Source organism: Ruditapes philippinarum, unplaced genomic scaffold, assembly GCF_026571515.1.
Source record: "Ruditapes philippinarum isolate M1 unplaced genomic scaffold, ASM2657151v2 ctg4746_1_1_1_1, whole genome shotgun sequence".
NCBI classification, from domain to species: domain Eukaryota; kingdom Metazoa; phylum Mollusca; class Bivalvia; order Venerida; family Veneridae; genus Ruditapes; species Ruditapes philippinarum.
The window spans coordinates 81489-99637 of NW_026863634.1; the positions used below are offsets into that span (position 1 = coordinate 81489).

The 18149-nt window shown below is 34.6% G+C and overlaps 1 protein-coding gene across 1 annotated transcript in view; it reads right to left on the reverse strand.

Moving 5' to 3' along the window:
• LOC132722767 (sushi, von Willebrand factor type A, EGF and pentraxin domain-containing protein 1-like) overlaps positions 1–18149 on the reverse strand; it is a gene marked incomplete at its 5' end in the record, with an annotated part of 92898 nt that overhangs the window by 46318 nt on the left and 28431 nt on the right. Inside the window, 3 exons of the mRNA XM_060707326.1 lie at positions 13398–13660; positions 14393–14587; positions 16883–17146. Of these exons, the coding sequence (XP_060563309.1) occupies positions 13398–13660; positions 14393–14587; positions 16883–17146 (722 nt within the window). The remainder of the gene's footprint in view (positions 1–13397; positions 13661–14392; positions 14588–16882; positions 17147–18149) is intronic.

An 18149-nucleotide genomic window follows, 5' to 3' on the forward strand; every position in this document is an offset into this window, starting at 1 on the left:
TATTAGAAGTGCAGTGATACTAATTAAGATTTCCAAGCAAAGACTTTGAAAAAACATCCACTAAAAACTACAAACTTAATGGTGCAAAAAGGTCACAATTTATACACTAATACAACGTAAATGAGAGTCATATTTGCGTTCACTTTTGTCATTTAGATGTTTTTTTATACTTCTAAGAATATAATGCATGTTGTTTAAATTATTGCGATGTTTTTTTAATTATCGTCCTGAGGGGGGACCTGCTCAAATATCTGTCCGTCTGTCTATCTGTCCGAGCGTCCTCTTGTGTCAGTTAGGAGTATTTGCGATCACAATTTGGCTTTTAGATTAATTCCGTATACCACCGACCTATAGGATGAATCATTGATTATTGGAGGCAAAAGGCTGCTTTTGAAATAAGAAACAAACATGAAGATAACAGACATCTTCACAAATCTCCCAGTAAGAGCTTGTCCCTGTCAGTCCGTTTTTAATCCCGTCCATATCTGTCATTTTTGGATAGATTTTGAAAATAATTGCATTAATGTGTGGCACATTGAATACAATGTCATAAGAAAGACCCAGGTGTGAAGCTCAACTCCTCAAGTTAGACTTGAAAGTGCTTGAATAAAGATGTGCATTTTAGTATTCTGTCATTTAGAGATGAATTTTGAAATAGTTAAGCATAAATATACGGCCTATAACGGATTGGGAAATTATATTCCTATATTATTACTTAATCTTCAAACAGGGATACCATGAAAATTGTTTGTTTATTGCTTAATTTGTCAATTGCGCAAAAACATGTACTGGGACGTGTAATGCTTGACAGCCAATTCAACAGCCCAAAGATCAGGGTCATGTCTATCAAGAAAGGCAATTTTGTAAAAGTTCATAAGTTGGGAACCCGGTCAACAATTTTTCATGCACGACCTGATATTTAAAAAAAGTCTTAGTATTTCCAAAAGTAATATAGGAATCGCCATCCAGGCTAGCATTCGAAAAAAAAAATCATGAAATAGACTACTTTCCTGAAAATAGAGTTAAAGTTTCTTCTTGTAAGTGAAATATTCCATATGGTATTTATCCCATAGAAGCCTCTACATACTAGTGTCGAGCTTCGTGCATGAGGATAGTATTTCATTTGCTTATATGTAACCCGACAAGAACATGGTGGTTGAGGCCCCTGTGTTAGGACTTTTTTCGTCTGTTTTGTTATCATGTCATATTAAGTTATCTGTTTTGATTGGCCTAGAGCGGGCGGAGTTCGGATAAAATTATTTGAATCTTGTTAATTGTATTATGCCGCCGTCCTGGAACGACAATAACTTTGCGCAAATGTGTAATTTGAAAAGGTCGTGTCACGCACAAGCAGCAAGCAGGGTTATGTCTACAGTTAAACTTCTATATCATAAATCATGATATAAACGTAACAAGATGTTTGTGTCCGATCTATAACTTTCTCATTAATTGATGCCTTTTGAAATAATTTGGACAATGAGTCACATGTAAAATCCAGCTGATGATGTAAATCAAAGACCAAAATCATACTTTCCCTTCGAACAAAATATTTCCTTAAAGTCTCTAAAAAGTCTGGTTAACGATTTTGTCATTCATGGATGAATTAAAAATCATTTTTGGATAAATATGGCGCCTCTTTATAAGACGACATGTAGTAGACAAAAGTTCCAAGGTCACACTTGTATTTCAAAAGTCATGATATGAGAGTGCATTTGGGGCCATGTCCAGTCCCATATATGTGTATTCAGTGGGAGCTAAGAAAAAATACGTGGTACTTTGAAACAATTTGTCTTGAGGGAGAAAAGAATTATCGCATAAAGTTAAAAAGATTTCAGACATTAAAGGTCATATTTCATTTCATATAAATATTTTGAAGGTCATGTCCCGGTCATGAATTCTGTCATTCAATGGATGGATACTGGCGTAACTAGGCATACATTTATGGCACAATTAGGACTACGTGTAATGTTTTAAAACACTAGGTTGATAGCTAGATAGGTCAATTTAGAACATTGATGGTTGTGTCTATATCTTTGTCATTTATTCATGGATGCTTTTTAAAAATAATAAGAAATACTGATGATATAAATAAATGCCTTCTTAATGTTTCTAATGTTTGTAAAAACTTGTAAGACTACAGTGACCATGCCTTCAATGTAAAAAATGGAAAAGAAGATTAACAAAGAAAGGTGGGCATTCAATAAACGCAGCCCCAACACGAACCAGCAACAAAGGTAATGGATCCTAATATAACTGAGCCGAGCTTCGGAGACATTTCAAGTGGCACGCCCTTGTTTATCTTTGTTTTACATAATTATCAGGGTAGTCCAAAAATAGTTGGTACAAATTTTAGTGACTAAAATTACACTAAGAAATACCAAAGTAATTTTATAGGGTGATAGTTGAAAAATATGAGATAAAATGATATCAAAAATATGTTATATCATAATGGAATAAGATACTCATCAATTTCTTGAAAGATAGCCAAGAACAAAATAAGTATGAAGATTTGATTATATCTTAGTCACTTGAATGATTTTTAAACATGAGATTGAATAAGGTGCAGCGTCCTTGGCAAAGTGACATAATTATAATATAGACGTTGATATTAACTAAGACAATGAATAAATACCAAATGAATTAAGAACAAAACGCAAAAAAACTCGTATTTTCAGTTTAAGTAAAATAAAATTTAAAGACATGGGCTTCGACGGCATATATTTTACATAATTTAGTAGCAAAAAACCAAAATCCTCTATCAAGTCATTCTGTGTTAATAAAAAAGACTGTAAACAGCAGTGAATCGTCAATATATTAATTGCAGAATTGGTATCAATTAACTGTCTAATCTTCTATGCATGTACTATCATCAAATACCCGCGGTAGACCTAAAATGTTTTACCCTATATATTATTCATTAACCGTAAGACAGTGCAAGCTCATGGACTGTTTATGGTTCATGTTTGCGAGACTTTTTTTCAAGGTGAAAGATAATAAAGATTAAAATGACTTAACCATTTATTTGAGTTCATTTCAATTAATAAATAGATGATCTGTTTTAGGCATGTTTAAAGTTTGATTGATTTAAATACGACCCTTTATAAAGTAGCTATATCAATACAACAATAAAAAGGTATCGTATAAACACATCTGCGGATGTTTTCTAAATTCCAAATCTCACAATCCCCCCCTTTCATATATGAATTTTGCGTAGGCCGGTGCTAGGGTGCTTTGACGGTACTTTGCAATTTCCAGTAACGTCCATGTACAGGCTCAATCAAATCGAGCCTAAAATGCTTTCAATTTTGCCCATTTTGATCGCTGTTTTGGGATTCTGTTGTTGTTTTTTTTCTATTTGAAATCGGTCGTACAAAAGATATTGTTACAAAGACATGCAGGCTCAAAGACATAGTCGCTGACCTGTGAAGATGACAGGCAAGTTTTAAAATATTTACATACTGACCTTGACTCTTGGCATTCAAAATTATAAAATGATCTAGTGTCCATAAAGGTTTACACAAATGCTATTCTATCAAAATAAAGATTACTTAAACACTAATAGTAAATTAAAATGTGCAGGTTTTTATGTAAAACATTTTGGGATCTCAGATACTGAATATAGATTAATTGTCCAAAAAGAATGACCTGTGATAGTTTGAAGTAATGATGTAAATTAAAGTGTGCAAGTTTACCTACACAGTGTGTACAATTCGACATGACATTGTTGCTTATATCATTATTCAATTTTTGATACTCATTCCTACAGAAGGATCCATTTGTTTAAAAGCACTTTACTTATATTTATTAAAAAGGTGTCCATTTTGAAATGTCAAAAGATGGCCGGCATAGCAGTCAATGTGTAAAGCATCTATAATTATCAGCCAATTATTCCTTAAAGTAATTGAAACTTTATTCCATGTAGATTAAACGGAAATAGGATACGATATGTACCAGAAAAAATAATTTTTTAAGTAGACGGTAAAGGACAATGGCGGCCATTTTGATTTGACCTTTTGAAGGTCAAGGACTTCTAGTACAGCCGTGGTAGAGCAAAAAATGGATTCAGCGTACCCGAATTATGTAAAAACGATTGACTACCTGCTTGTACTAAAAAATGCCGTTAGACTCTTAACGGGTCTTTTCTGAAAATCAAACCCGTCTAATAAGCGAGTGGGTCTCATAAACAAGTGTGTCTAATAAGCAAGTGTGTCTTATAAGCGAGTGCGTCTTTATAAGTGAGTGCATCTAACAAGCAAGCATATACAGTATATTTGTAATATAGTCTGATTTTATTGACCTGAATACATTATAGCACTCATTAAAATATTTGATCCCACTTCTGTCCATATAATTTACAAGAATTAATATGGAGTATACAAGCTTAATGTATTGATTCTCGTCACATTCGCAATAGCACAGTCGGTCAAGACTAGTGAGGACATAATATATCAGAGGTCTATGGTGAGATTCCTACTTTTGCCATTGTTTTTAGACATATTCTTTCTTTATTTTTGAAGCATATTTTAATGAAAATGGCCATGAGCTTTCAAAATTGTTTCCATGGATATAAAACAACCTACAAAAACTGAATTGTCTCGTTTTTGTATTGTTTTTAATGGCACTGAAATGACATAATTATATTGATAACCGAATGAATTTTGAATATAAATTCCTAAACCATGTTATTTAAAAAAAAAGTGTAGACTTTGACAAAATAAGAGCAGAACTTATTAAGAAACAACAAGAGCACCGCTAGGCGGAGCATTATATGCCCGAAAGTGATTTTTTTTTAGTAAAGATGAAGCATTTGTCAGACATTGGAATTAAATAAAGTATTACCTCCTTCAAATAACAATCCTTCTATTAAGTTTGAATATTGTGGTCCAAATGGAACTTAAGTTATGCCCAAGAAACTGTTTTCAGTTTTAAGGTATTAGTGACCTTGAACTTTGACCTTGTGACCCCAAAATAAATAGGGGTCTTCTACCTGATATGGACAATCATCCTATGAAGTTTGAATATAGTGGGCCAAATGAAACTTAAGTTATGCTCAAGAAAATGTTTTCAATTTCAAAGAAATAGTGACCTTGACCTTTGACCTTGTGACCCCAAAATCAAAAGGGGTCTTTTACCCAAAATAGACAATCATCCTATGAAGTTTGAAAACTGTGGACCAAATGGAACTTAAGTTATGCTCCAAAAACTGTTTTCAGTTTTAAGGTCATAGTGACCTTGACCTTTTACCTTGTGACCCCAAAATCAATAGGGGTCTTCTACCCAATATGAACAATCATCCTATGAAGTTTTAATAATGTGGGCCAAATGGGACTAAAGTTAAGCTCCGGAAACTGTTTTCAGTTTTAAGGTCATAGTGACCTTGACCTTTGACCTTGTGACCCCAAAATCAATAGGGGTCTTCTACCCAATATGAACAATCATCCTATGAAGTTTTAATAATGTGGGCCAAATGGGACTAAAGTTAAGCTCCGGAAACTGTTTTCAGTTTTAAGGTCATAGTGACCTTGACCTTTGACCTTGTGACCCCAAAATCAAAAGGGGTCTTTTACCCAATATTGACAATCACCCTATGAAGTTTGAACAGTTTCAACTTAAAGCAGGTTGTTGAAGAACCCACCAGAGTAACTAAAACATCAAAGACCATAATAGATCACCTATATACAAATTTCCCTCATAATATTTCTGAAATTACTATCCCTCAGTTGTCAATAAGTGATCATTTTCCAATTTGTTTCACACGCAAAATTTCTAATACAATTATAAAAAAGTCTTTACATCAGATAATACAGTACCGAAATGTTAAAAAATTTGATGAGAAAGAATTTCTTGAATCTCTGGAACAACAACCTTGGTCATTGATAGAAATATTTGAAGATCCAAATGATGCCTTGGATTGTTTCAACTCTTTATTTAGTCAGGTATTAAATGAACATGCCCCTCTAAAACGAAAACGTGTAAAACACACACATCTTCCAGACTGGTACAATCCTGATATTCTTCATGCCTCTAAACAAAGAGATAAAGCTAAAACAATAAATAATAATGAAGATTATAAGTATTGGAGGAAACAAAGTTAAAAAACCTGATTTCTAGTTCTAAGAAAAGTTACTACTCAGAAACAATAAATAACAATAAAAACAATGCTAAAGAAATGTGGAAAAATCTCAAACAATTATCAGGGAAATCTTCTAATCACCAGACAAGTTATATTCAAGATGAAGATGGAAATAAAATTACAGACCCACTAAAAACAGCTGAAGTTTTCAATAACTTTTTCATTTGATATTTTTAAATCTGCTCCAGCAAATTGTTCAAATTTATTACAAGAAGATGAAATAAAACTGCATGAGTTTATTGAAATGCATTCAAAGACTGATTCTCCATTTTACAATACCAGAAATTACTGAACAATTCATAATCAAAGAACTTCAATCTCTTGATTTCAAAAAATCAACTGGTCTAGATGGTAATAGGACCTAAATTTCTTAAAATGAGTTCTAAAATTATTTCCAAACCCTTAGAAAAGATATTTAATCTCAGTATATCAAATGGCATATTTCCTTCAATATTTAAAAAAGCAAAAGTTACACCTATACATAAGAAGGGCAACAAGAATGAAGTAAGCAATTACAGACCAATTTCAATACTACCAGTCCTGTCAAAAATTCTAGAAAGACATGTTAGTGATCACCTAAAATCATTTCTTGAAGCTAACTCTCTTTTTCAACCAAATCAATCTGGCTTTCGCACAAATTATTCTTGTGAAACGGCTCTAACTTCAATTGTTGACAACTGGATTAAAGCAATAAATGAAGAGAAACTTATAGGGACAATATTTCTTGACCTTACAAAAGCATTTGACTTAATCAATCATGAATTGTTATTAAAAAAACTAAAATTGTATAAAATAGATAAAAATTCAATTTTTTTGTTCAGATCATATTTAAGTAATCGTTCACAACAAGTATGTGTGTCAGGAAAATACTCTAATGCTCAAGATGTTACATCTGGTGTACCTCAAGGCTCAGTTTTAGGCCCTCTTCTTTTCATTATTTACATAAATGACATGCCTTTGCACTTATCACATTCCATTTCAAATATGTTTGCTGATGACACTTCCATTACAGTACAGACTAAGTTAGACTGTATTTGGACAAGCTATCAATTCAATCTGTATAAATCTTCAGTCTGACCTTGACTCTATTCAACAATGGTGTACCAGAAATTCAATGATTCCAAATGCCAAAAAAACCAAAGCAATGATTATTTCCCCTTCACATAATATCTACAATATCATCAATAATTCTAGTGATTTCAACATCACTCTGCAAGATGAAAGCATTCAATTCTCAGAAACAGAAAAACTTTTAGGAGTCCATGTTGATCATACACTTAATTGGAAAACACATGTCAAGATGACGCTGAATAAATGCAATTCCTTACTATATCTACTTCTGAGAATTAAACCATTTCTAAATCTTCAAGTTAGGAAAATGTTCTTTAATGCATACATTCTTCCTCATTTAGACTATTGTTGCACTATTTGGGGTAATTGCAGTAAGGAACTCTTAAACGACATGTATAAATTTCAAAAACGTGCAGCAAGAATAATACTTGATAAAGATTTTGATGCGCCTACTGATGAGTTATTTTCTGAATTGAACTGGATGAAATTCTCTGATAGAGTGAATTATAAAAAGGCCATTTTAGTATACAAGTCCCTAAACAATCTTCTCCCTGATTATATGCAAAATCTTTTTACAAATACAGAAAATAAATCATTAAGATCATATGAACAAAAACTTCTTTTAGTCCCCAAACCAAGAATTGAATTCTGCAGAAAATCCCTATCATATTCAGGCTCAAAATTTTGGAACTCCCTCCCTTTAAACATAAGAAATTCTTCCAACTTACAAACATTCAAAACAAATTATCTTAAATGGTGGTTCTCTGGTGGGCACCAAATAATCTAGCTATGTTTTAATATCACATATATACATGTATGTCTCATAAAATGTACAATTTCATACTTTCAAATGTTTGTATTCATTTTCTTATTGCATTTTTCAATTACTCAACTTTTCTTTGTTGTATAACTTGTATACATTTAGTTTTCTTTCTTTGTTTATATAAGTCTTTGTTTGTAACTGTATATATGTACATTTTTGATAGAGGCTCATAGGGAAGACTGGGCTTGCCTAACTATGTTGCCTCTTTAAATAAAGTCTTTATTATTATTATTATTATTAATATTGTAAGCCTAATGGAACTTAAGTTATGCTCCGGAAACCAAATTGCTAACAGACAGATGGTCGTTCCTACGAATGGTCATTTATTGGGTATTTCTTTTGTTTAAAAGTAGCCAATAAGAGAACAAAAGTACCCAACAATACTGATAGAATGATAGAATTACCCAACAAGTGTCCTCTCTTGTGTCCGAGGTACCCAACAAGTGTCCTCTTGTTTGCCCGGACAGACAGACGGACGGACGGACGCAAGGGGGTATAACATAATATGCCCGAAATTCTTTCGGGCATATAAAAAGTACAACATAAAAAACAATCATAGCTTCAATTATGTTGAAAATAGTTATAAATAAGAAAAAATCATGGACATACACGGTCTCGATCTTACAACACAAAGGACATTTAGAAATTATAAACCTGCAGTTTACTCTTCTCTGCTGTAACGGTCTGTATAACTATTTCATAGAAATAATTAAATAAAAATCTGGAAACAAAGTGATCCCTCGGAGGCATTAATCCCAACAAAATTACATAAGAATTGCAGACTCGGTTTGATTGAGTCTGTACATGAGAGATAATGAATAAGTGCAACATCCCTCATGCCCCCTAGCACCGGCTTGAGCAGTACTCAATTCTCAACACTTAATGGTGCTGGCATCAATGATCCCGAAGGACCAGAAAATATAACAACACTGAAGTGAAGTACGGGGCAACTTTTTACAGCTGCCACACAGCACTTGACACCTGCTGTTGTGAAGAATAAAATTCTGGAAACAAAGTGATCCCTCGGAGGCATTAATCCCAACAAAATTACATAAGAATTGCAGACTCGGTTTGATTGAGTCTGTACATGAGAGATAATGAATAAGTGCAACATCCCTCACGCCCCCTAGCACCGGCTTGAGCGGTACTCAATTCTCAACACTTAGTGGTGCTGGCATCAATGATCCCGAAGGACCAGAAAATATAACAACACTGAAGTGAAGTACGGGGCAACTTTTTACAGCTGCCACACAGCACTTGACACCTGCTGTTGTGAAGTATAAAATTCTGGAAACAAAGTGATCCCTCGGAGGCATTAATCCCAACAAAATTACATAAGAATTGCAGACTCGGTTTGATTGAGTCTGTACATGAGAGATAATGAATAAGTGCAACATCCCTCACGCCCCCTAGCACCGGCTTGAGCGGTACTCAATTCTCAACACTAAATGGTGCTGGCATCAATGATCCCGAAAAAAAAAACATATCTTACAGCGTACATTTCATGAAATTTACTGAAAATTTATCGAAAATTAATATATTGTGTGCATTGGCCATATAATCAGTATACAATTGACAGGTTAATAAAATCACACAATACAATAAGCAGTTGTAACAAATTCTTCAGTTGAAGATATAAGATTGCCATTCAAGTTAAAATATGTTCTTTTATGGGTAGAATAGTAATTGTAAGTTCAACTCCTAGTAAGCAATAATACAAGTACTGTACCAAGCCTTTTCCTAGCCATTTTAGGAAAAAAAGTACCTTGCCCAGATAAGGAAATTTTCGGTGTAAAATTGCTTAAATCAAAAAAAAACATTTGGTACCTTTTGAATTCTTCTTCATGCTCTTTTGGCATAGAATTTTGAATAGTGCAAAATTTTTAATTTCCAAATAATGCAAATATCATTCAAAGCATAAAAAATACATCACAAGAGGGCCATGATGGCCCTGAGTCATTCACCAGAAACAACCGCTTTTCAGTAAAAGTTAAAAGACTACCTAAGAATGGTACGGACAAAATAGAGAAAATAAGAATCCCTAAAGAAAGCCCAATATGGCAAAATTGAAAATGTTGCAGGCTCGGTTTAATTGAGTGTGTTAATGGACGGTACTGTCAAGTACAGTCTACCGTCCACGCCCCCTAGCACTGGCTAGTTTGGTGATCATCAATCAATTAGCTCTGTAGAAGCAGACCTTTAAAGGTATTTCTATTTTTAGCTTTAGCAGCCCCTAAAAGGGGCCAATCCAATTAATATGAGCAAACTTGATAAAAGTCTACCCAAGAATGCTGTGACAGACAAAGTTTGGTGATCATCCATCAATTAGTTCTGTAGAAGATGTCTAAAGGTTTTTCTATTTTTAGCTCTAGAGACCCCTAAAAGGGGCTCATCAAATTAAAATGAGCAAATTTGATACAAGACTACCTTAGAATGCTACAGACAAATTTTGGTGATCATCCATCATTTGATTTAGTATTAGAAGATGTTTAAAGGTTTTTTCTATTTTTAGCTCTGTTGACCCCTAAAAGGGGCCAATTGAATTGGCATGAGCAAATTTAAGTGTGACTGTCACAAGGATGCTACCGATCAAATTTGAGGTAAATCTGCAGTTTCAGAGGAGAAGACGATTGGTGACGCATGAAGACGGACAACGGAGTATCCCCTTGATACCAATAGTTCACCCTGAACCTTCTGTTCTGGTGAGCTAAAAAGTTAACAATGAAATGTGTGGAAACATCTGTCTGATACTGGAATGTACTCTCCAGCAAATTTGTCAGCTTTGATATTTGGAATTTCAGGGTTTTTTTAAGATTGAAAACTAGAAATGTGTCCATAGGACACGGATGCCCCCACACGCCACTGTTCTGTCAATCTTATGACTCTAGGTCAAATATTTTTTGGACTACATGTGCCACAAAGTGAAAACTAAAAATCAACAAAGGGCCATAATTCTGTTAAATTTGGTCGCAGCAAAAATTCCTTCCTTTACTACCATCTACACATTAAGGTTGTTAATCCCTGTAAGTTTAAGCAAAATCTGCCATCCGGTTTAAGAGGAGTTGCGTTCACAAAATTTCTACATAGTATATAATGAAAAAATCAACAAAGGGCCATAATTCTGTTAAATTTGGTTGCAGCAAAAATTCCTTCCTTTACTACCATCTACACATTAAGGTTGCTCATCCCTGAAAGTTTAAGCAAAATCTGCCATCCGGTTTAAGAGGAGTTGCATTCACAAAATTTCTACATAGTATATAGTGAAAAAATCAACAAAGGGCCATAATTCTGTAAAATTTGGTCGCAGCAAAAATTCCTTCCTTTACTATCATCTTCACCTTAAGGTTCTTCATCCCTGGAAGTTTAAGCAAAATCTGCCATCCGGTTTAAGAGGAGTTGCGTTCACAAAATTTCTATATAGTATATAGTGAAAAATCAACAAAGGGCCATAATTCTGTTAAATTTGGTCGCAGCGAAAATTCCTTCCTTTACTACCATCTACACATTAAGGTTGTTCATCCCTGGAAGTTTAAGCAAAATCTGCCATCTGGTTTAAGAAGAGTTGCATTCACAAAATTTCTACATAGTATATAGTGAAAAAATCAACAAAGGGCCATAAATTCTGTAAAAATTGGTCGCAGCGAAAATTCCTTCCTTTACTACCATCTGATACTGGAATGTACTCCAGCAAATTTGTCAGCTTTGATATTTGGAATTTCAGGGTTTTTTAAGATTGAAAACTAGAAATGTGTCCATAGGACACGGATGCCCCCACACGCCACTGTTCTGTCAATCTTATGACTCTAGGTCAAATATTTTTTGGACTACATGTGCCACAAAGTGAAAACTAAAAATCAACAAAGGGCCATAATTCTGTTAAATTTGGTCGCAGCAAAAATTCCTTCCTTTACTACCATCTACACATTAAGGTTGTTAATCCCTGTAAGTTTAAGCAAAATCTGCCATCCGGTTTAAGAGGAGTTGCGTTCACAAAATTTCTACATAGTATATAATGAAAAAATCAACAAAGGGCCATAATTCTGTTAAATTTGGTTGCAGCAAAAATTCCTTCCTTTACTACCATCTACACATTAAGGTTGCTCATCCCTGAAAGTTTAAGCAAAATCTGCCATCCGGTTTAAGAGGAGTTGCATTCACAAAATTTCTACATAGTATATAGTGAAAAAATCAACAAAGGGCCATAATTCTGTAAAATTTGGTCGCAGCAAAAATTCCTTCCTTTACTATCATCTACACCTTAAGGTTCTTCATCCCTGGAAGTTTAAGCAAAATCTGCCATCCGGTTTAAGAGGAGTTGCGTTCACAAAATTTCTATATAGTATATAGTGAAAAATCAACAAAGGGCCATAATTCTGTTAAATTTGGTCGCAGCGAAAATTCCTTCCTTTACTACCATCTACACATTAAGGTTGTTCATCCCTGTAAGTTTAAGCAAAATCTGCCATCCGGTTTAAGAGGAGTTGCGTTCACAAGATTTCGGGACGTACGGACGGACGGACTGACGGACGGACTGACGGATGGACGGACTGACAGACGGACGGACAAGTGCAACGCTATATGCTCCCACATTGTGGGGGCATAAAAATAAGCATATTTATAATTGGGAATGGTTCTGGTAATCTGATTCATAGTGACACTGGGAAAAGGCATGTACATGACTTTCTAAGATAAATATCAGAGCATTTATTATAATCATCTCAAATTATATAAACAGAAATAAGTATAAATTAAGTGTTCGTTTTCTGAAAATTGACATTGGATTGCTTCTTTTATCATTCATGGAAACTGTTCTGCTTTCTAGCATGACTGTAAGTGGTTACATAACCTTGCCACTGCTGTCTCTTCAACTCCTCCAATAATTTTAAATCATTTTAATTAAAAAAGCTTATTTCTAACTTAAAGTTTTGGCAGTTTTTTTCAGATGCCTGCTATTACATAATATAATTCACAACAGAAGATCCTAGACCATCTGCCAATTATGCCACATGACATTTGCATTCAAGCTCAAACATAGAGGATATTGAATGGGTGTAAATTTAACACTAAATTTATTGAGTTGAATAAAATCATTTTATGCAAGCCTCTGGATATGTTTGTATATATCTCAAATGACTTCACATCAAAGTTTTATAACACTAATGTTATATTGTTTTTATTAAATGGCTTTATTACACTCATGCCCCTTGGTTTATGTGATAAAACACAATAATGTTATAAAAATCAGTTATTTATTCAGCATATCAAGCTATTCATATCAGATGGAAAAAATCTTTGCTTAAATGACATCAGTTTAGATTCTCTATGATAATGAAAATATAATAAACTGATCTGATCTGAAATGAAACTTACCGTTCTTCCATTAGTTTGAATAGTCACATCGGTGCTATCTGGTAGGAACGAAAGTACAAAGTCTGCATTAAATGGGCCGTAATTGTTATCGCAAGAATTTTTCAGACGTGTTGTCATTCTGTCTAGGATTGAGGGTGCACCAGCTGACAATGTAGTTTTATAGCCGGTTATACATGATTGTGGAATGCTGGTAATTGAAGTGCTTTCTGGTACATATTCATACCTCATTTTCCCAATGAACTGTTTATTTGTAGTATCATCATCTGTATAAAAAAATAACAATGATTATGTCCATTGAGCACTCTGAGAAGCATAGCCATCCATAATTACAGATAAACTAAAAATATTTCCATTCCATTTAAAAATTCTAAGTTAAAATTTACATAAATCCTAAGATTATGCCCCTTGTCCAACAACTGCACATTGTCATGATAAGCAAATTTCATGTTGATACCTTTAGAAATGTTTGAATAATGTGTCACATTAAAGTTTTTGCACGACCACAAAAACGGTGGTGGTGGTGTTGTTAGTTACCCTCCCGATCACCACAGGGAGCCACTCTGAATTTACCAGAGCACAGTTCAGCCCTCGCATTGTTCCTGGGTAAGTTGTCAAGCCTTTTACCAGTGTTTGTTGCCTTCACTTTCGTAAGAAACTGATAACTTCTGTCCATACCAGAGCAGAGGTACAGTGCCAATGACTATAGAAAGGATTTCATGAACAATCACGATAAAGATTTCAGGATCAATCACTACTCAAGTGACCTGGGACATCCAGGAATTGAACCCGGGGCAACCAATTCACATTCCAATGCTCTATCTAATGAGCTAATCAAACGGCTTCCACAAAGACGATGCCACAGCAATCATAATAGCTTAACTTTTTCTTGAAACAGGCACAAGCTAGAAATGAAAGCATGTAGGTAAATTTTTAATTCTCTACAAGTTTTGTAGTAAGTTGTATCTTTATTTATCAATTTATATATGCAAACTTACCACGTGCACAATCAGGTATGTAAGTGCCAAATTCTCCGCCATTTGTACAGGATGATGTGATGGTATTTTGTGTTGTCGAGTAGAAGGAATAGTGAGGATTACAGGAGAGCTCGCATGACCATCCATTAAATGTTTCAGTGCAATCTTTAGCTCCATTAGCTGGTGTAGGTAACGCCAGTGGTGAGCATTCCTCAGCTTTAAAAACAGTATGAGAAAAAATATACATGAATATCCAATTACAGAACAATTAACAAGAATATATGTAAGCAAAGATCAACAAGATTGCAGAACCCCCCCCCCCCCCCATCAAACCCCCCCCCCCCTCTAAGACAAGATCCAGTCTCACAGGATCACCATAAAAAGTTCTCTCTATATTTTTGTACAGTCAAATCAGAAATGAAATAAAGTCTGGTATATCACACTTAAAATTGGATTATATTGTATAATTAGCTACGATAAGATGTTTCACACTGAATATTTAAAACACCATAAAGCATTTAGTATAGCATTACTAAAACAAGAGGGCCATGATGGCCCTGAGGTCGCTCACCTGTATATAGGCCGCCCCAACCCCCAGGGCTTTTATTTGCACAAACTTGGTAGACAACCATAAGAAAATGTTTCATGCTAAACATCTAAGCTCTAGCTCATTGGGCTATTTAAAAGAAGATTTTTTTAAAGTTTTTACTATACACATATAGTTAAAAACAATGACACGCCTGGGGCCGGGCCAGTTATGACCCCAGGGTTTTTATTTGAACAAACTTTGTAGACACTTACTAGAATATGTTTCATGCTTAATATCTAAACTCTAGCTATTTGGGTTTTTTCAAAGAAGATTTTAAGTTTTTGCTATACACATTTAAGGAAAATCAATGACCCCGGGGCAGGGCCAATTTTGACCCCAGGTCTTTTATTTGAACAAACTTTGTAGACACTCACTAAAAGATGTTTCATGCTTAATATCTTAACTCTAGCTATTTGGGTTTTTTCAAAAAGATTTTTAAGTTTTTGCTATACACATATAAGGAAAATCAATGACCCCCGGGGCGGGGCCAATTTTGACCCCAGGGCTTTTATTTGAACAAACTTGGTAGACACCTATTAGAACATGTTTGATGCTAAATATCTTAACCATAGCTCTTTGAGTTCTTTAAAAGAAGATTTTTAAGTTTTTACTATATGCATATATAGGGAAAAATCAATGACCCCCCCGGGCGGGGTCAATTTTGACCCAAGGGCTTTTATTTGAACAAACTTGGTAGACACTTATTAGAACATGTTTCATGTTAAATATCTTAGCGCTAACTCTTTTGGTTCTTTAAAAGAAGATTTTTTAAGTTTTTACTATATGCATATAGGGAAAATCAATGACCCCCTGGGGCGGGGCCAATTTTGACCCCAGGGCTTTTCTTTGAACAAACTTGATAGACACCTATTAGAACATGTTTGATGCTCAATATCTTAGCCATAGCTCTTTGAGTTCTTTAAAAGAAGATTTTTTAAGTTTTCACTATATGCATATAGGGAAAATCAATGACCCCCCGGGGCGGGGCCAATTTTGACCCCAGGGCTTTTCTTTGAACAAACTTGATAGACACCTATTAGAACATGTTTGATGCTCAATATCTTAGCCATAGCTCTTTGAGTTCTTTAAAAGAAGATTTTTTAAGTTTTCACTATATGCATATAGGGAAAATCAATGACCCCCCCCGGGCGGGGCCAATTTTGACCCCAGGGCTTTTATTTGAACAAACTTGGTAGACACTCACTAGAAGATGTTTCATGCCAAATATCTAAGCTCTAGCTCTTATGGTTTTTTAAAAGAAGATATTTAAAGTTTTTTCTTTCGGTTGCCATGGCAACCAGAGTTCTGCATGGAATTAAATTCTTTGAACAATTTTTAAAGGTGACCACCAAAGGAACATTCCTGTGAAGTTTGGATGAAATTGGCCTTGTGGTTTATGAGGAGATGTCATTTAAAGTAAAAGTTTACGGACGACGGACGACGGACGACGGACGGACGACGGACGCCGGACGAAAAGCGATCACAAAAGCTCACCCTGTCACTTTGTGACAGGTGAGCTAAAAATGTTTAAAATTTAACTATTCAATTTGTATGTAAATGACAACAAGATTAGAGTGCTTAATTACGGTCTACTGATTTAAGTTATTTATGTTAAACTGGTGATAGAAAACACCCACCGTTATCACAGTGCATTACTTTAGACCCCCAGCCCCCTGCCTTGCCAACATTCCTCAAACAAAAGTCCTTGAAATAACTAACTTACAGCTCAGTGCATGACAGAATTTGGACTTCAAAGTATTTTCTGGGTCCAATAAAAGCAGTGGTTATCGGAAACAATTACATGTCGCAAGAATATTAAAGAAATAATAAATAACTTTCATATAATTTTTTCAAATGTTTCATGGAGCATGAATTTGTAAAAAAAGACTAAATAAATAAATTCTGACAAAGTGTCTGTTTACCTATAATTGCCACTTGAAATGAACACACTGAAGGATTTCCTGCCTTGTCAGTAACTGTAAGGGATATTTGCCTCACTGTATTTAGTGCATTAAAGTTAACATCAATGAAGGCAGGTTGATATGATCTGCTAGCAATACCATTGAGGTCAGTTGCAGTTCCAGCATATCTAGCATTATTAGCAAAATCAATCCTCCTTTCATCATCTCCTGTTGTAATTCTTTCATTTGCAGAAGTTGGGCAAGCCAGAGTTGGTCCAGCATTATCTAAAAGTAGAGCAATGTTCATTTACACATTGCATTGTGACTTTATGCAGGGATAGTGTAACTTATCACCACTAAATGCTGTTGATGGTATAAAGTACAACCACAAATGCTGCTAATGGCATAAATTAAAACCACTTAATGCTAGTGATGGTATAACTTAAAACCATTAAATTCTGCTGATGGTATAACTTAAAAACCACTTAATGCTAGTGATGGTATAACTTAAAACCACTTCATGCTAGTGATGGTATAACCTAAAACCACTAAATGCTGCTGATGGCACAACTAAAAAACACTAAATTATGGTGATGTTATGGTTTAAAACCACTAAATGCTAACCAGCACTGAATGACGCTGGTGGTATTACTTTAAACCAGTAACAGCCAGTGTGGCATAACTTTTCACCTTAATATGCTAGAGATGGTATAACTTAAACCCACTAATTTACAACCATCATATGCTGGGAATGGCTACCACTTTGATGTGTTAGTGATGGTATGAATTGCCAGAACTTCATGCTTGTGATGACATAACTTACCACCACTGAATGCTGGTGATTCTTTATCTGACTACTACTGAAGACTAGTGATGGTATGTCTAACCCCTTATGAAAGCTAGAGATTAGATGACATACAACAAATGAAGGCTACAGGTGATATGGCTTACCATCACTAAATGCTACTGTTGGTATGTATTACCACTTAAGGCCAGTGATAATATGACTGACCATCAATGAAGGCTAGTGATGATATGACTTACCATCAATGAAGGCTAGTGTTTGTATGACTTACCACAAATGAAGGCTAGTGATTGTATAACTTACCACAAATGAAGGCCAGTGATGGTATGATTTACCACTAACGAAGGCTAATGATATGACCAACAATAATTGAAGGCTAGTGATGATATGACTTACAACTTATGAAGGCTAGTGATGATATGACTTACCAATAATGAAAGCTAGTCATGATGGTTTAACACTAATGAAGGCTAGTGATGATAT